Source organism: Lagopus muta, chromosome 6 (genome assembly GCF_023343835.1).
Source record: "Lagopus muta isolate bLagMut1 chromosome 6, bLagMut1 primary, whole genome shotgun sequence".
In the NCBI taxonomy this organism is placed as follows: Eukaryota; Metazoa; Chordata; class Aves; order Galliformes; family Phasianidae; genus Lagopus; species Lagopus muta.
Window position 1 is genome coordinate 880105 of NC_064438.1, and position 17965 is coordinate 898069.

General features: G+C 44.0%; 1 protein-coding gene across 8 annotated transcripts; it reads right to left on the minus strand.

The window, feature by feature from the left end:
• Nucleotides 1–119: 119 nt before the first annotated feature.
• Nucleotides 120–17225, minus strand: TCP11L1 (t-complex 11 like 1). 8 transcript variants are annotated; one of them, XR_007377935.1, is made up of 11 exons: nucleotides 15397–16804; nucleotides 14407–14570; nucleotides 12141–12273; nucleotides 9873–9993; nucleotides 9102–9322; nucleotides 7946–8082; nucleotides 7313–7509; nucleotides 5503–5684; nucleotides 4565–4737; nucleotides 3932–4360; nucleotides 120–3054 (listed from the first exon to the last, which is right to left on the minus strand). XR_007377935.1 is itself a non-coding variant. In XM_048949661.1 (10 exons), the coding sequence occupies exons 1-10, from the start codon at nucleotides 16853–16855 to the stop codon at nucleotides 4125–4127; spliced, it is 1611 nt and encodes a 536-aa protein (XP_048805618.1). In that variant the 5' UTR covers nucleotides 16856–17032; the 3' UTR covers nucleotides 120–4124. The 8 variants fall into 8 exon arrangements, 6 of the variants coding, with proteins under 6 accessions (XP_048805618.1, XP_048805617.1, XP_048805619.1 ...); XR_007377934.1 differs by having other exon boundaries at nucleotides 120–1514; nucleotides 2929–4360; XM_048949661.1 differs by lacking the exon at nucleotides 15397–16804 and adding an exon at nucleotides 16811–17032 and having other exon boundaries at nucleotides 120–4360; nucleotides 14407–14572.
• Between the last annotated feature and the right edge of the window lie 740 nt (nucleotides 17226–17965).

Sequence of the window (17965 nt, forward strand, 5' to 3'; positions counted from 1 at the left end):
AACTTTGAAAGCAATGTTACCAAGAATTAAAACCATCACAGGAAATTGATCAGAGCGTACATACAGGAATTAGCTTTCTGTTCAGTTTCTCTAGAGGAAACAGTATTCCTTTACTTTGAATTCCAGGACTGTTTAAAGAAGTTACCAATGTAACACAGACCAGTCACAGGTCTGTAACGTGGGCTGGCCGGGAGTACTAGCCACTGCAGCCTGTTCCTGGACACCTGCATTAGTCCTCCACTTAGCTTGCACATGATTAAGTGTTAATATATTAGCTACTGAGGTTAACTGGTTACTTTTAAACGAGCTAATAAAAAAAGAAAAGCCATATGAACTTTTGAAGCAGTTACTATATATACTTTAGATTTTAACTTGTAATGGACTATTCAGGACTGTGCTCTCCTGAGACTGTAAGAACACCCATGATGGACAGGGAATTCAGGTACTCAGACAAGCTGAAGGACATTCCCACCACCAGAGATAACTGTAGGTCATTGCTCCTATCTACCAGAAAGAAAAGATGGAACAGCGCATGTATGAATACTGAGAGGTAAGGTACAGCAGCCATATCAATGCTACCTTTTTTTTTAGCTCTGTCACTTAATTACCTCTGCCTATTGCTTTTAAAGACAATGCAGAGAAACTATTTGTCAATGACAATCATTAAACAGTGACCAGGGAAAAGTCACTAACGTGATTTTTCGTGGGAACCTCTTACAGCCTCTTTTAGATCTTTTCCAGTTGCCAGGCCTACAGAAGCTTAAAGAAACAGAGGCACTCCAGGTTTCCAGTGTGTAACCTCCAAAGGCAAGCCCAGAGCCAGGTGTGAGCACTGCATTTTTTCCTATGCTAAGCCCAGGACAGATCCCTACTGAGAGAAGAGATGAACTTACTGGATATACCCTGTGAGCAGTACATGTGCATGAGCAGCAGCACAGTCTGTGCTTCCATGTCACAGCAGGCTGGAGTAGGCAGTCACAGACTGGGAGCACTCCGGTAAGTACCACCTTACCTGCCCATAACTCAGTCCCACTCATTCTGCCATCAGTCACGTGCTTTTCTAAACACTGTGCTGTTCTTCCCTGCATCCCTGAGACCAGCACCTCACAACATCCAACTGCTTGTCCTATGCTTAGTTTGGAGGCCTTTAAAAGAAGCCTCTGGGGAATAGTAAAATAACAGCATTCGGTTCTAAACTTCAGCAACTCTCAATTGTAAAAAGGAAAACAGGTTTGTCTGTTTTGTATTGTTTTTTAAACTGCAAACATGTTTTGGGTAGTGCCTTTATTACCCAGACTACTGAATTAATTTTTTTGCAGCTCCAGAGCTAGAGACTGTATTTCAAGATGGATTCCGGACTAATAACAAAGTACAGTAAGGAGCTGCAGAAACCTTGAAGACCTCTGTAGTATCCTGATTGCTGATGATATTGCCGATGATATGAAGTTGGGAGGATTGGCTGACACACCTGAAGGCTGTGTTGCCATTCAGCAAGACCTGGATAGGCTGGAGAGCTGGGCAAAAAAAAACCGGATGAGGTTTAACAGAAGCAAGTGTAGAGTCTTGCATCTGGGGAGGAATAATTGCATGCACCAGTACAGGTTGGGGGATGACCTGCTGGAGGAGAGCTCTGCGGAAAGGGACCTGGATGTCCTGGTGGATGACAGGTTGGCCATGAGCCAGCAGTGTGCCCTTGTGGCCAAAAAGGCCAATGGCTTACTGGGGTGCATTAAAAAGAGCGTGGCCAGCAGGTCGAGGGAGGTGATCCTCCCCCTCTACTCTGCCCTGGTAAGGCCTCATCTGGAGCACTGAGTCCAGTTCTGGGCTCCCCAGTACAAAAAAGACAGGGATCTCTTGGAAAGAGTCCAGCGGAAGGCCACAAAGATGGTGAAGGGCCTGGAGCATCTCTCCTATGAAGAAAGGCTGAGTGAACTGGGTCTGTTCAGCCTTGAGAAAAGAAGACTGAGAGGGGACCTGATCCAGGTCTGTAAATATCTAAGGTGTGGGGGGCAGAATGGCGAGGCCGGACTGTTTTCAGTGGTGAGTGGAGACAGGACAAGGGGAAACGGCTGGAAACTGCAGCATAGGAAGTTCCGCACAAACATGCGCAAGAACTTCTTTACAGTGAGGTGACGGAGCACTGGAACAGGCTGCCCAGGGAGGTGGTGGAGTCTCCTTCTCTGGAGATGTTCCAGACCTGCCTGGATGCCGACCTGTGCGACCTGGTGTAGGGAACCTGCTTTGGCAGGGGGTTGGACTCGATGAGCTCTGGAGGTCCTTTCCAACCCCTACAATTCTGTGATCCTGTGACCATATCAAAAACCCACTCTACTTTTTGTTGGCTAACCAACCTACTCCCTTTTGAGCTACCAAAGACATCCACACTGCTATTTGAGTAAACTTGGCCAAGGGAAAAGTGATCTCTTACTACAGAGTTTTGCTGTTAGGGTTGGTTTTTTTCCCCCTTGGAAGATGCAAGGTTGTAATGAGTGAGAAAAAAACCCACATTACAGTTGCAGAGGCTAATACAGAACAAAAGCTCTTGCTTAACCCCCCTGCCTCTGAACTCACAGCAATTTCAGCCTGCTCCCATTCAGGAGAAAGCCAGCAAAGAAAGCATCAACACTGATTCCCAATCAAGCGCTTTCTTTTAGATGGGCTGTTATGTTGGTTGATTAGTTGATTAATGAAATGAACCTGGATGTCAGCAATAAGAGGGCCATGTATTCATTTCACATCACTGGTTTTGGTGGGGTTGTTTTTTTTGGTTTTTTTTTATTGTTTTTTAGAGAAAACAACATTTTGGGTACAGTCTAGTGTTTTGGATGCTTACTGTTTATAATTATGAACTTAGTAATCAAAATTCAATGAATTTATGAAGACAATAATGGAGCTCAAGAACTAGAGGAAAACTTGAACTGCACTTACCTCCTAGCTGAGTTGAAAACTGCAATAAGGCTGTAAGATCACTGAGCTCTTCTGTGAACCCTCCTCTGTACAACACATAACTAATGAAATTCAAGACCTTAAATATTTAAGGTTTTAAAATCACCTCTGTAATGTAAAAAAGAATAAAATCTTCTATTGAAAACATTCCTTGCGTATTCAAACTAATATTAAATAATGCACTTCCCACTACAATTTAAATTCACTCGCACTTCTAATAGTGCTCTGCACCTCCTGGATATCTTTGAAGACGTGACTGAAAATGCAGCCATCTCAAGTAGTAGTTTTAAAAAACAAGTAGAAGTTTTGTCCTAAAGTTTAACACACTTAAAGTCCACCTTCTGTAAATGGCACAGATTAACTTCAAAATTAGTATTTCACATAAAAAGGAGTAAACTATTAGCAAAAAAAAGGTAAGAAACGCCACTTTTATCAAAACATTTTAGCTCTGCCTTTCTGAAGTCTTTACAGGAGATAAATACAGCTGCAATCTGTAAGATTGCCACCTTGTTAAGTACTGTACAAAGCAGAGGACAGTTACCCAATAACCAGAAAATTTGCTACAAAAATACACTCTGTTTCTGTAACATCTGCAGGTAAACAGCAAAAAAAAACAACTATTAAAAATGCAGAAAAATGCTGAAAGAAAAACTTAGTAGCCTACCACACCAACCATAATGATACAGTAAGTGCTGTTTGGCTTTGTTTTTCGCCTGTTAAGGTTTCTCCTACCTAGAGTTTTAGCTTACTGAAGTCTTTAAAGTAAGATCTTTTTGAAAAGCCACATTTCCCTGCAGGGAAGGACCACTGCTAACCTGCTGTGGATGAGCGAAACCAAATTCACGACAAATGAGAATAAAAAACACTAAAATGAACCACTTAAGAACAGAGTTTGGCTGTTTAACTTTTCCTACATAGCACCTGCCTGGAAATCTTATAGCCAGAAAACTACCACAACACTCCCTCACAAAAGCTGCATACTTACATTAAAAATGCATCCCTCCTTCATCACTTATCTCAGAGCCCCTATTGCAATTCACGCATTTTCCTCATCGGGCAGCACGAGTGACTTAAAAGGAAATAGTATTCACATGGAGAGCTGTTTTCCTAGACAAACACTGGTGCAATTTTTCAAAATAGCTGATAAAATTAATACTGCATTGGTACACAAACTGTGCTCACGATTCCTCCGGCATCCCTACAAGCTGGGGTTCTTCCTTAGTCAGTATTTTGCCAAGAACAGCATCGTAGTAAGGACTGAAGACCATCTTGTTGTAGTTGACAAGACGAACATACTTGACAGCAATCTCTTCCAGCTCTCTCTGAATAGGGCCTAATCCTCCAGGAACAGTCGGCACTGCTTTCTGGTGACTAGATGCAAGACAATGCTCCAGAAACTTCTGAATTCGAGAATCTGGAAAAGTTAGACCAAGAGTTTTGGTTTGCCTGCAGAAGAGATAGACAGCTAGAAAGATTCTAATCTCATGTAAAACACAGAGCACAGCAAGCACATACTTGAAATACATTAAAATAGAAACCATGCATGACGTGCCACTAACAGTTTTATAAATAGAGACACTTTGTCATGTGAGAACCGAGTATTTTTGTCAAAGCATACCTATTAGTTTACAGATGGTGTTATCAGGGTTGGCCACTGCTTGGATCTGTCCTTTCAGCACAGTTTCTTTCTCAGCTGTGAACGGTGCAAAGCCATGCTGGGAAAGGCAGCTGTTGACTTCAGCACACACCTTCTCACCAATGGTGGCCAAAGACTCCTTCAGGTTAAAGGAGCTATGGAATGTGGAGTAGAGCACTGCTTAGCTACTGGAGTTGTTCACACTTTCCCCATCTTTTGAAAATAAAGTATCCAATTACAGTTGTCTTATTTATCGAACATAGTGGAAGAAAAGTAATCCAGATAACACAAGAATAATAAAGTAAATTTTACGGACATGAAAGTCACGTTCAGCTGTAACACAAGGGGATGGGATAGCATTAGAAAAAAAACCTTCAGCCTGTGCAATCCATACACGTATATGAGCTGATTTTCAGTCTACAGCCATCTCAGAGCAACATGAAGAAGAAGTGTCAACCCACAATGTGCACAGCAACCTCAGTCTGGGGGCAGCTAATTTGTGCCATTTGTCTCAATGGAGCCCAGCCAAAACTGTGAGCAGAGTTTGCTGCTTGTACACACACAGCTCTAAAGCCATTAGTTACTACTCCTACTTATCCATGATACCAGTTATTGACACGCATTTTACTTACTGCATTAAGCAGAACATCTAAAACAATATTAACACTGCACAGCTACAGGAAATCAGCTCTACACTGGTATGGTCAGTAACGTGATGTTAAAAAATGAGCATGCCCTATCAAAAAGCTGGCTCTGGATCAGTAAGATAAATAAAAACTGTCAGCCTCAGCTAATAAGAAGCCCCCATCACTTCCTCCGTGTATTGCACTCCATAACCAGAGCGAGGCTGAAACTGATGGTGTGGTGGAGCCATCATGAAACTGCAGCTGACCGTGTGAATAGGGCTACTCAGTACTCACGGGAGATGCATTCCTGTCAGCAGCACTCTGACAATGGTTTTGATTTTCTCAGCAAATCCAGGCACATCGATGAGAGCTGCACCCGCTGCATTGAACGTGACCAGAAGGACAGTCCCAGCCATGAGGAGCTGCTCCAGTTCCAGCTGTATTTCCTGAAAGCGCCTCTGGTCCATGAGCACTGTCTGCAGAGAACAGGAAAGCCAGCACAGGATGAGATCTGTACACTAGGCTGTGAAATGAAATGGAGATGCCAGCTAAGATAATTCAGGTAACTCTAAGACCTTAACTCTTTCTCAGTATCTGCCAAAAGCAAATATCAAAAAAAAGTCTCATTCTATTTCGGTAAGATGTCTAGAGAATAAGACAGTAATCAAAACTACGTACTAGGCTGAGAAAAGTTCAGCACAGAAGGCTCTGAAGATGGTAATGGTTAGTCTTTAGCTGTCCCTTCCAGTCCAAATTATCTCTGATCTGATCCTATGGATATAGTGTGGATTATGACTAGTTTACTTCTCCACAAGGTTGGAAATACAAACATGCATTTTAATATGTAATGCACAATACTACTCTATAGATACATCGCAATATTCTGCTTTGTGATACCAAACACTGGTCTGTTTGACCAAATCAGACTCCATTGGACATGCTGACACAGTGACCAGGCTCAAACACTTTGGAGAGAGCTGCAAGAAATTCACTAACAAACCATCATCAAAAGAAGTCCTGAGGAAAGGAAGAACACTGCTCACATTACAGATGTGCAAAATGAAGGCAGCTCGACAAGACTAGTGGTGTGCTCTCACACAGCTATTGCATTAATTCTCAAGAAAAATGAAAGTTTTAACAGTGCCAATATCCCTACAACTACTGAGTTTGTGTTGCAAGCAAGTTTTAATCTGACAAATCCTGAAAATTCATATTGGTAAGAAACATTACGTGTTGAATAGTCTGAATTGGAATGCCTACATAAGCCTCTCAAATGGATTTAAAGGAACACAAAGATGATAAACTTTTCTGCCTTGTTGTTCCTATAAACAAGGAGCTGTTTATTTTTTCCCACCATGAGTTCCTGGCCCTTCTGCTCCAAAAAAAGACACGTGATCTCAGGAAATACCACATTCTACTGAATAACAGCCACCTTTGCTTTCTCCGTGACAATGTCAAATAGACACAGCAGCCCCGATTCCAAGGGGGGCTGGAAAGTCTTTGAACCCAGATCTAAATTCTACAGCACAAAGAGGAACAGCTGAATGATGATAAAGCACCGAAGAACCAACTTCTGTATCAGAGTTTGGAAACTATGACAGATGCTGGACCAGGAGGAACAGCTACCAAAACCACAGTTTCCGTATTCGCTGACTAACTGAAAGTCATTTACTCAAGAACTCCCTTAAACATTTTGTTTTGTCAGTTATTGTATTCCAGAGAAGATGTTTGCCCAAACTCGTTAACAAGACCATTCACATTCAAAGGAGAGCTGAGGGCTGCAGGCATGGAGGAAGTATAGCCCAACGCCAGGCAATCCTGGGACACTCAGCGTTCTGCCCTACCTCAGGCAACTTCCATGAATTAATAAGCTGCGGGGAGGAGACACAGACACAGAAAAGAGCAGCAGCTACTCAGCAGGCAAATATCAGGAACAAAAGGGAAACAACTGTTTCTTTTTCAACTGAGTACTGAAAAAGAAATACCACAAGAACTTTCAATCAAGAGATCAATGTTTTAGTGCTGTAATTTCAGTTGGCTACATTCCAAGAGCAGAAAAGTAGTAGAACAAGCATGGAAATCATTTTTCTTGTTGGATACCTACTTCTGGGAAAGGCCTGTTTGTGTGATCCCACTTCAGCAGCTTCAGATATGCCTGATTCTGTATGGCAGTGGAGCACAACGCAGCAGCTCCACCAGCAGCACCAACAGCACTGCTGGGGGGAGGGAACTTTTTATGTCTCAGCTTTGCAAGATCATCTGCTGCTTCCTGCAACCAGTCTGTGACAAGGTCTAAAGAATCTGTAGGAGATAAAAAGTCTCGTTAAGGAAATTCCTTGTCAACGTTAGTTTTTTTTCTATCACTAGTTTCCAGATAAAGCCATTAGTTACTACTTCTAATTATCCATGATACCAGTTGTTGACATGCATTTTATTTACTGCATTAAGCAGAACATCTAAAACAATATTAACACTGCACAGCTACACGAAATCAGAAGTGAGAAGATGCTATGATGCCCCTCATCAACTGAAACAAAACTAACAGCCACGTGCTAAGTGCAGATATATTGTTTCTGTACATTTTTCTCAAACCTCAGTTTCGGGGCACAAGGTGTCATTTACCACACAAATTATATCAAAATTAATGTCAAATCTGATTTATTTCTATGATCTACAAGCAAAGACACACCATGTACTGAGAGGTCAGAGGGGAAAAAAGAAAGAAACAAAGTCATACTTGGCTGTTTCTCAAGAAACTCCTGAAACTTCTTTCTTTCATATTCAGCAGACTGCTGCATTAATTTTGGCCTAATACTAGTGATAGCGAAGTTCGCCATATCCATTTTCATTAGGTCTAACACAGAGAAAATTGCTCTAAACAAACAAACAGAAAAAGTTATTCAAGGCTGCAGAAGTGTAAGAGGTTATTTGTACAAGATTTATTGCAGATTGCCTAAGGAAAGAACAAAAACACACGTGGGAAACGTTAACAGGATGGTTAATTTCAGAGACAGAAAAAAAAAGCTTGAGCAAGCATGCACACACATGCATCTCCCAAATACAAAACAAGACTTGTTCTCCTGAAGAAAGGTCTCCACAGAATTAACTTCACTAGCCCCACAGGATAAATTCCCCAAATTTTACAATGTAAAGCTGAGCAGACAGAAAGATGTCTGAGTTTCCAAGCTTGCATTCTATCTGTTGGCTGCCTATATAGCCAACCTCAGTTGCTCAGGGAAGCAAATAATTAGACCCAAGGAAAACAAAACCAAAGCCCCTTAATTTCAAAGCAACATGCCTCCTGCTAGTAGCGATTCTGCCAAGTCAAACCTTAACTCTCGGAAGGTCATCAAATTAAAAAACAAGGTTAATAAGATTTCCTCAAACTCAAGCTATTCAGCTGAGAACACAGTGATGAAGCAGATACCTCAATGCTCCTAAGCCCAGGATGTATGCCCCTGGTAGAACTAAAAGCATATTATACTGGGGGGAGACAGCTCAAACTGAGGGGAAAGGAAGAACTGGCTAAAGAACAGTGATATGTACCCCCTATTCCCGCAACTGCTTTTTCTTCCCCTCCTGCTGTTGATAATAAATCCTGATACAAACAAACTGCTCACCTGTTATCTGATAGTTTACACACATTTGGCATTTAGAAAACATCCTTTGGTAACAGGCTGGAGCCAGACAAACACAATTCACCCCAACAGGAAGGGTCCATGTTAAAAACTTCTGGAACATCTCTCCCCCATCACACCCATGGCCACATCCCTGCACAGCTCTTTCATCTCTATGAAGATCTGCAGGTTGCCCTGGTGCAAACACCCCCACACCACACATCTCTAAAATTATTTAAAGGACACTCAGTATGACAGTATGTACCATTTCAGTACCTGAAGAGAGGAACTATTTCATGTGTATCTTTCAGTTTCTTAATTTCTTCATCTCGAGCGGGAGCACAGAGAGTCCCCATCATTCCAGTAACAAATTCTATCAACTTAGCAATGTCCAGAGCCCCATTTTCGGCCTCCTGTTTTATCAAATCCAGATCAAGAACTTCCATAATCTGGTTTCTTAATCTTGTATGACCAGGAAGTAAAAAAGACAGAAGATTCTGAAACAGAAAGTTTTTAACAGTGTATTAGTTCTCAGTGTCACACAGCAGGGACCAAAGCAGTAATTGCACCACTTGTCATTTAAACTAACTGCCATCTGAGAGCAGAATTGCACTTTTCTGAACAAGGCCACAAAGTCATTTGTCAGCTCCAAATTCAAATGTCTCCCCTCACTCTTTGTGACACAAAGTCACTAAGTGGTAAGTGCTTTGTAGTACTGATCACACTTCAGACTATTGCACCTGGCTCTGTCCACTCAATGCTGGGACATCTCAGTGATTCCATACCCAACGTCACTGTCATAACGTGGAGGAAACCTGGAAGTATGAAACCCACCTTGATTCATTTTACATGCTTTCCCATTTGTTTGCACATTCAAGTCGCTCTCCTCAGCTCACACAACTTAATTATGTGCAGAGAAAATCAGACAGTAGTGAAAACAATCAAGAGCCTCCTTTATGAACAACCAAGCTTCTAACTCCTTTTGCCCATTCCCATCAACCCATCTATAAAAACTCAATGATTTACTTTGGTAGCATGTGACCTTACCTCTTTAATTTCTCCCAACAGTTTAATTGCGTGGTCGTATGTCGGTGGCTCTTCCTTCAGCTGAGCTTCCAGACAATCCCAGAAAACTTTGTGCACAATCTCTCTTACTTTTTTTTCCAAGCTGTGGGTAAGTAAGACCAGTTCAAAATAACTGTATTAGTGTCTGCACCACCACATGCAGGTACCTGCAGCTCCCGAAGAACAGCATGCAGTAATGTGAAGATAATGTAATGGTGACTATCTGAGGACTGACAGAGAAGAAAACTATCATTTTGTCACTCAGGCATGATAAACTAGGCACAAAATTTGGCATGGCTCATACCCTAATAAATGGTTAGACACAAGCAAAGAAGGCTACCAATTAAAATCCTTGAAAGTACCTCTGAAGTATAGCGCTGGAATACTAATAAAAACAGATAAAAATTATTCCTCATCTTCAGAAGGACAGTATTAGCATTCCTTTGACTAAGGAAAATTCATTAAGGAAACATAACAGAAATGAAGCAACTTGTGTGACATGAAAGCTTTTGCACTTCAACACATAAATACGGCCATTACCCCGAGTTAAAGCCTCTGTTCAGTTCCTATAAACAACAAACAAATTCCAACTGCTTTCTCCTCAAACCACTTCCCTACAAAAACATTCAAGCTGTGGGAGACTCAAATTATACATAAACACAAAAAAGCCATTATTCCAGGGAAGATTCCAGAGTGCCTCTTCAGCCAAAACTTTCACTGAACAGAGGGATCTTGTACTAGGAGCAGTCCTGGCAGATCACTACGCTGAGGCACTCTTGGTAAGATGATCTCTGCAATATATCTGTTCCTTTGATCTGGTGAAGCGATGCAAATCTGACACTGTGCTGAACAACTGCAGCCACTGTTCAGAATCTGTGAGAAAAGCAACCAAGTTACTGAAGGACTGGGTTGGTTCTCTCCCTCTCACCCCTCTTTTTTAAGGGAGGTGGAGAGAAGAACACACGGAAAGAAGAAAATTTGTTTAAAATTCTTCTCCCCTGAAAAATCTTGAGATAAATTTCATGGTATTTCATGGTATTGAGGCATACCAGAAAACTTACGCACCATCGTTGCACTTTTTCAAGTGAGAAAACCATAAGAAGGAACAAGGAACAAAAGCAGACACTGAATTGAAAAGCACTGCTTTAACTGTGACATTTTACATCAAGCATTCATCGTCAGCCATCACATACAAGCAGAAGACACCTGTCAGGAATCCCCCCAAAAGATGCTGAGACAGAAGACAACACAAAACAGGGAGCTCTGCATGCCTTAGGTATGCTTTCCAAACACTTCCATCATAGAGAGAGGTGCTAGCTCATGGGACCATGCATGAATTGTACACAACCTGTATGAAATGTGACAAACAGTGACTGGATAACAGTGCCCGAGTCTGTGATGGTGCTGAGAGCACAGAGCAAATCGGTGCCTGAACTCTGAAATACGAGAGTCTCTCAAAAGTGGAGTAGCTAGGACACTCAGACAATGCTGTTCCAGTGGTCCAAGTCTCTCCCAGTAAAAACACCCTCACTTTCACAAATTAACCCAAGAAACACACTGTCAGCCACATCTCTCTGTATGGGGAGAAAAACAAAGCAAACAAAAAAACCCAAACACAGCAGAACAGCAGACAAAGCATCTGTCAATAGGACTGGGTTTGCTGCACTGGGCAGTCTGGGACCAGACATGAAAGCCACTTCTGTTCTGCCTCTCTTAGTGGGGGACAGGACTACTGCAGGTCAGACAGGAGGAAAGACTCCAGACTAAAAAGGAATAAGGCCTAATCTAATAAAATACAGAAGTCTCTTCAAAATACATAGATGTGTATCCCTGGAGAAACAGACATTGGATTTAAAAAAAAAAAGCAAAGCTAAAATGATCAGTTTCATCTTATTCCCACCTGCAGGGAAAGCTTAAGTGATGCTAAGAGCATTACCTGCACCTGCAGCTAGACTTGCATATTCCAAAGTCTGCAGCTTCAGGCTCCCAGGATAAGGGGACACTGGCAGAAACCATACTGCAATTTCCACAAAACATGCCCCAGCAATTACTGAGGAGTTTCACTTTCCACATTCACACATTCCTGAGGAAACAGAACTGCATGCTTACCTTCTTATGCTTCTTCCTAAATCTTCCCTAGCAGGCACTGTTGGGCAGAACTAGCCAGAGCCTTTATTTCATCCACTAGAGTTATTCCAAAGTTACACAAATGAGAATTGATTTAATATATCTACTTGGTAGCAATCTTACCTGTGTTCTGGTAACTCAGCTGGTTTGATCTGGAAGTCTCTATTAACAACAATCTCGTGTACTAGTGCCATGTTGGTTACTCCCTTAGCTGTTTCCATTAACTCTTCCACTGACACGGGCCGAGGAGGGCTAGCTACAACACACATTAAAGTGTCAGACAATTAGCTAGGGAAATCTGCAGAGAAGAGCCTGCTGATAACAACATCTGAAGAAACAAACAAAAAGCCCCAAAATATTTATTTTGAATTGCTTAACTGCATCTTTCCCTCTACACTAGATGATGAGAAGAGATGATAAGACTAGCATTGCCACTGCACTATTCCTCTAATTACTGTGTAGACATTGTCATTTCCATTTCATGCTTTTCAAGTGACTTTATTTCTAAACCACCCAGCAAACAAGCCACCACTGATGTTAAGCAATAATTATTCCCTCTACTTTCAGTGCGACTGGCACTTCTCCAGACTCCTTTTCCCCCCCCCCCCAAGTGACAAAAGATCCTACAGCAGGCATTGGGATAAGGATGGACAAGCAGCTTCAAACTGGGCCCTGGAGGACACAAGTGAGCAGAAGGAAGCATCACACCTGAAAAAAACAGGTCAGCTTCCATGAGGTAGGAGACAAAGGAAGTGGCCAACTGTAGAATAGCCTGTGAAGTCAAAAGAGAGACAGTGACACTGACAAAGGAGAAGGCTACAGTACTGGTGTCCTTGGGTGAGGCAGGCAAGAATAGCAAGGTTTATCTCTGCTGCTCCAGAAAACATACAGCTGAACAGGAGGGAAACACCTCTACAGAATTGCTATAGTTGAATTGCTTCCTCTCTCTGTAATTCATTCACTTCAACTGCAGTACAAGCACAGGAGCAATGTATTAATTCCTAACATGAAAGAAACCAACCAGGCTGGGTTTACTGAGATGTTTCAGAAAAACCAGCATGGCTGCCTCATTTGAAGATCCAGTTTGATTGGACTTAAACTAGTAACATAGAAAAGGTCCTTTAAAACTAACTGCCCTTCACTTGTCTGCCTTTCAAAGCTGTTCCAAGTACATACAGCATAGTTCCAAGAATACATGCAGTGTTCTAATTTTTCATTACCATCTCACTCTTTTCATGCAGCACTCTCAAACCCAGATTTCCTTCTGCCTGGAGGTATATCTTGCACAGTGACTCTGGGAACACAGCAAGGACTGATATCCAGAGAATTACCAGCAGCACAGCGAGCTTGCAGCTGAATGAGTGCTCTCCTGTCCAGCTGCCAGATGACTTCACTCAGTAGACACACTCAAAGCTAAGAGACTCTTTCATTTACCAAAGAATGCTCTTAAATCATGTTACTTCATTCTCATATTATATCTGCTTCCTCCCGAAAGAAAAGCGCTTGAGACCAATGACTTTCTTGTGGTACAATGGAAGGCAAGACAAGGCAATGCATTTCACTTTCACATGTCCACAGTCTTCCTCCGTAGGGTACATCTCCCGTGTGCAACATGACTCTAAGCAAAACACTGAACTCCAGTAATAATGAACACTGTTGCAATAAAAAAATAATGCAACAAATAAAACGTTACATCCTGGGACTCTCCAGACAGAAATCTGGGGCTAGTTATGTGAGCAATTCCATCTCTTTGATCTCAATCTCTGGAACCAAATAAACTTCCCCTTTATCTTATCTATAGATTTGCCAGAAGTAATTAGAGATCTTGCATCTAGTTTCTGATGTTAAAAGCAGAATGACAAAGAAAAACATGCCCTAGGAATAAACCTGCAGTATGACAGTCCTGAAATCTCCTTGTCAGCAGAAGTAGCATTAGGATTAAAAGTGCAACTTTCCACCTGTGTGTGTCTGGATAAGAGGGGAATAAAATGACAGGGCATGATTTTGTTGATGATGGCCTTCCCTGCCCTCTGGCAGAAAAAGAGGCTGCAACAACCCAGAAGGTTTGGCTGATCATGCAAACAGCAGGCATCAGTTTGGCTACAGTATACTGGAGTAGGGCTTATCCTTTCTGTGAGTGCAGACACAGAAAGATCTCAGACATATGTGGCTCAGAACAATGTGGTTATTGTGAACAACTCAGTGCTAAAACAAAATGGAGGAAAAAGCACTCGTTAAAAGCAGCTTCAAAGCAAGCGATCAGGAGTTGTGTAATATTTAATTGCAAAACAAACCTACAGAGAGTACTATAAAACCCCATCACCATCTCCACTGCAGAAGACACAGAATTGTACTTTTTTTTTTTTAAATGAAGGGCAGTTGTGCTTACACTTTGGTGTATCATCTCCACGTGAACCTGGAACACTTTGTTGTATTCTCTTCCTGATAGACTGCTCCGAGTTGTCCAAGCTCTCTTGATCATCCTCCAAGGCACTCAACTTTTCTTCGCTTGAATGCGGCTTGTGGGGATTCTGAGACATTTTCAGTTGTTTCCTCTCAGAAAAAAAAAAAGAAAAAGAAAGATTAAAAAGGGAATGAATAAGCATTTTATAACATATAACGATTTATAATGTGGCTGAGTGAGAAAACATCTTCAGTTCTCTTGACTGAGAAAAAAATTGAGAATAAAGGAAATCTTATGAGGAATTACATGATGTCATTCCCATAATGGCAGGGGACCTGGACTAAGTGACTCACTTCCCATCTCACACAGAAAGAGATGCTTTCAACACAGCTACCGTTCACTTGATCTGTATTGCAAGCGAGTTCTGAAAAATCTGGAACTCTTCCCCTGCCTCACCTACTGCATAAAGATGTGACAGAAAAAGATACTGAACGAGCAGTGAAAAACATCTCCTAAGAGTATTACAAACATGTTTGGCCAATTGATTATGCCAAATGAGGTATTTATCTATCATACACACAGTGAAGCATTCTGAACTCAACATCCTCCTGAACTGTGATCTGTTCCAACCGATCAGAACTGAAACGCCCTCACTCCACGCTACCCATGTGAATTAAGAAGCTGAAGAAGGACTCGGGGCAAATATCAAATCATTCTCCTGCAATTTCATTCCGTGCAAGAGTCATGGTGATGCATGCTGGCGATACAAGAAAGATTTCTTAAAAAAATAAATAAATAAATAAATAGTAAATAACAGTAACAGCAATTAAAGCACAGGCATAGTAGATGCTAAATAATGTCTATATTACATCACAAGCACTTGCAGCATAGTCCACAATGCACTGAAAAACTGAACACTGGAAAAGCATGTTACCTTCACTTGGTTTACAGTCAGAAATAATCTGCACGTCTTACCTCTGAAAACTCAGTATTATACAGGAGGCTACCATTCTGACTTTGATTTTAGGAAGGCTGTTTGACAGCATATGAGCTCTCTGGAGTAGAGAGTCAGGAAAAGCCTTCCAAAAAAAGGAAGCTCCTGGGAAAGCACCACCTTCCTCTGTCACCAACTGCCTACTTCTCCAGCAACCACCACTTTCCAAATACGAAAGAAAGAAGCTCTCAACAACAGATGCAGCTTCCAAAGGCACCTCGTAGCTTCTAGAAGAAAAACACTTAGCAGTGTCAAGGACTGCATCCAAGAGGACGCAACACAGACATAAACAAGCAATCACACAGGAATATAAAACGCACAGACGTTTTTTTCTCCATACAACAGCTGTAAGAACTAACCCTACTCCATCAGTGCTTCAATGAGTGCACCATTCTGATTCTACAAGACAGCCAGAAGACTTGGCATTTAAAAAATGTTTTCCTTCTACAGCAATGACTCAGGATCATCATCTGGCAACGACACACAGCAACACTTGTCTACAGCGATGCATGATTTTTATTTTAGACAAGAAAGTAGAGCACAAAAAGCATAGGATAAATCTACGCAAGAAATCTAAGGCATCAGCGCAGGTACTGTTAGAGGCACATAGCAGCCCTCTGCTCTGGCACTCTGCTTGCACACAAGCACTGATGTCCCAGCTGTGAGCTCCCAATCCTCTCTGCACTCACAGAGCATCTCAGGCAGCACGGGGCAGCGCCAGTGAGTGCAGAGCTGCGGTCCCATCGCCAGCCTTTCTCTAAAGCACGCTGTGCTTCCCTCTGGGTACAGCATCAGCTATCCAAACCAGCACAGCACAAACGGGGCTGGATCTCCAACCTACACAACAGAAGGTCTGCTACTGCCAACGCTCCAGCAGCAAGATCTGGCAATAAAGAAGCCATTACAGGAAGACAACAGCAACAGCTGAAGCAAAAAACTTAATACGTGACAGGTGAAAGGGAGCAGAGAAACGCTCGAATCAAAGCATTTTCACAGGTGCTTTCAGTTTCATTCCGCTGGCCTCAGCCACTCTTCCCGCTCTCTCCCACAAGGCACGAAATGAAGATGGAGCACGGCGATGACTCGACTCCCCGACCCACGCTTCAGAGCTCGGCACAGCCCTCCCGGCGCCGCCTTCCCCGCCCTTCACAACGAGGCGAGGCTGGGAGCTGCGGGAGCCCCGCCGGCCCGCAGCCCTTGGGCAGGCCGCCAGCCGTGCCGCCGGGCCGCGGCTTCCTCCACGCAGGGCACGCCTTATAAAGCGCCTTCCAGCCCAGAAGCCAGCGGCTTTACTGAGACTGCCAAAAAACCCCCCGAGCGGACAACCCGCGCCGCGTCCCAGCGGCGGGCAGCAGGCGGGCTGCGGGCCGGCAGCGCGGAGCCGGGCGGGCGCACTTGTTGGCTCAGCCGCTCGCTCCGCAGCAGTCCATCCGCTGCCATCGTTCGCCCGCATAAACGAGGCCCGCAGCGCCTGTTCCAGCGGCACGGCTTCCGTCCCACGCCACCGGCGGCCACGGCGCAGCCCGGTTCTCAGCAGCTTCCTCTAACAGCAGGAGCGCTAAGCGCGGCCCGCGACGCCACAGATCGCCTCCGCAGCCCCGGCCCGCCGCCACGCCTTCCCTACCCCCGGCCCAGCGGCCCCGTTTAGCGGCCCCGTTTTCCCGCCCCGTTCGGCGCCCCCGGCCCCGCCCCGCGCTCCCCGCCCCGCCGCCTTACCGTCGCACGCCGACCCCGCAGCGCCGCCGCCACGGCGTAGGGGAGGGCCGGGCCTCCTGCAAGCGTTCGCCCTGCGGCCGCCCCGAGCCGGCGGCCCCGCGCCCCGCCCCGCGCTGAGCTGCCGCCTGCTCCGGCCGCGTGCCCAGAGCGGCGCGAGCCGCCAAGGGTTCGCGCGGCAGTAAGCGAGGCAGCGCCCAGCACCGGCGCGAGGATGGCCACAGCCGAGGAGGAGCGGGCCTCTAAGGACGCCGTGCGTGTCCTCACACTTGAAACTGGCACTGGTGCCAGCGTGCGATGGGCCTACATACAAGGAAATCCGAAGGCCTTTCATTTGTTCCAGCTCTTTCCTAATTGGCGCGGGTAACAAGAAGCAAGGTGCTGCAGGAAGGAAGACCAGAGAAGTTAGGGCTGTGGCAACTGGAGCCGGACTGATGAAAAATGCAGTGTTGTTACAGCCCAGCTAAGTCAGCAGGGCACAGAGTGGGATTCAGCTGGGGAAAAGATGTCAGACATCTTCCATGGCACTTCCTCAGCATGGTGCCATTTTAGTCTAAAACAGCTAATGATTTGTCATATACACACAGAGTGGGAAGAGGTGGCAAGCTTGAAGAAAAGCAGGGGAAGGTAAAGCAAACGTTACTGCAGCTCTGTTCCACAGACCTGTGGGTCACACATCAGCACAAGACAGTTTAGCCACAAGGCCAGCAAAGGGGAGCAGGGGACTGTAGGAATGGAATGTTGTTTCTGCATTAGATACTGAGAAGGGGGAATTGATCCAAAGACGTAGAGCACAATGCATTTGTATTTTGTAACTTGGCCTTAGCTGATGTGAAG

Bases quoted from the DNA above. Each gene is read 5' to 3' on its own strand.
- TCP11L1 (XM_048949660.1), bottom strand. From the start codon at position 15,467: ATGCTGTCAAACAGCCTTCCTAAAATCAAAGTCAGAATGGTAGCCTCC. The intron at 9,994-12,140 runs GTAAGATTGCTA...ACTTACCCACAG, and splicing joins GCTGAGTTACCAGAACACAG to CTTGGAAAAAAAAGTAAGAG. The intron at 5,685-7,312 runs GTAGGTATCCAA...TGTTCTCTGCAG, and splicing joins CAAACAGGCCTTTCCCAGAA to ACAGTGCTCATGGACCAGAG.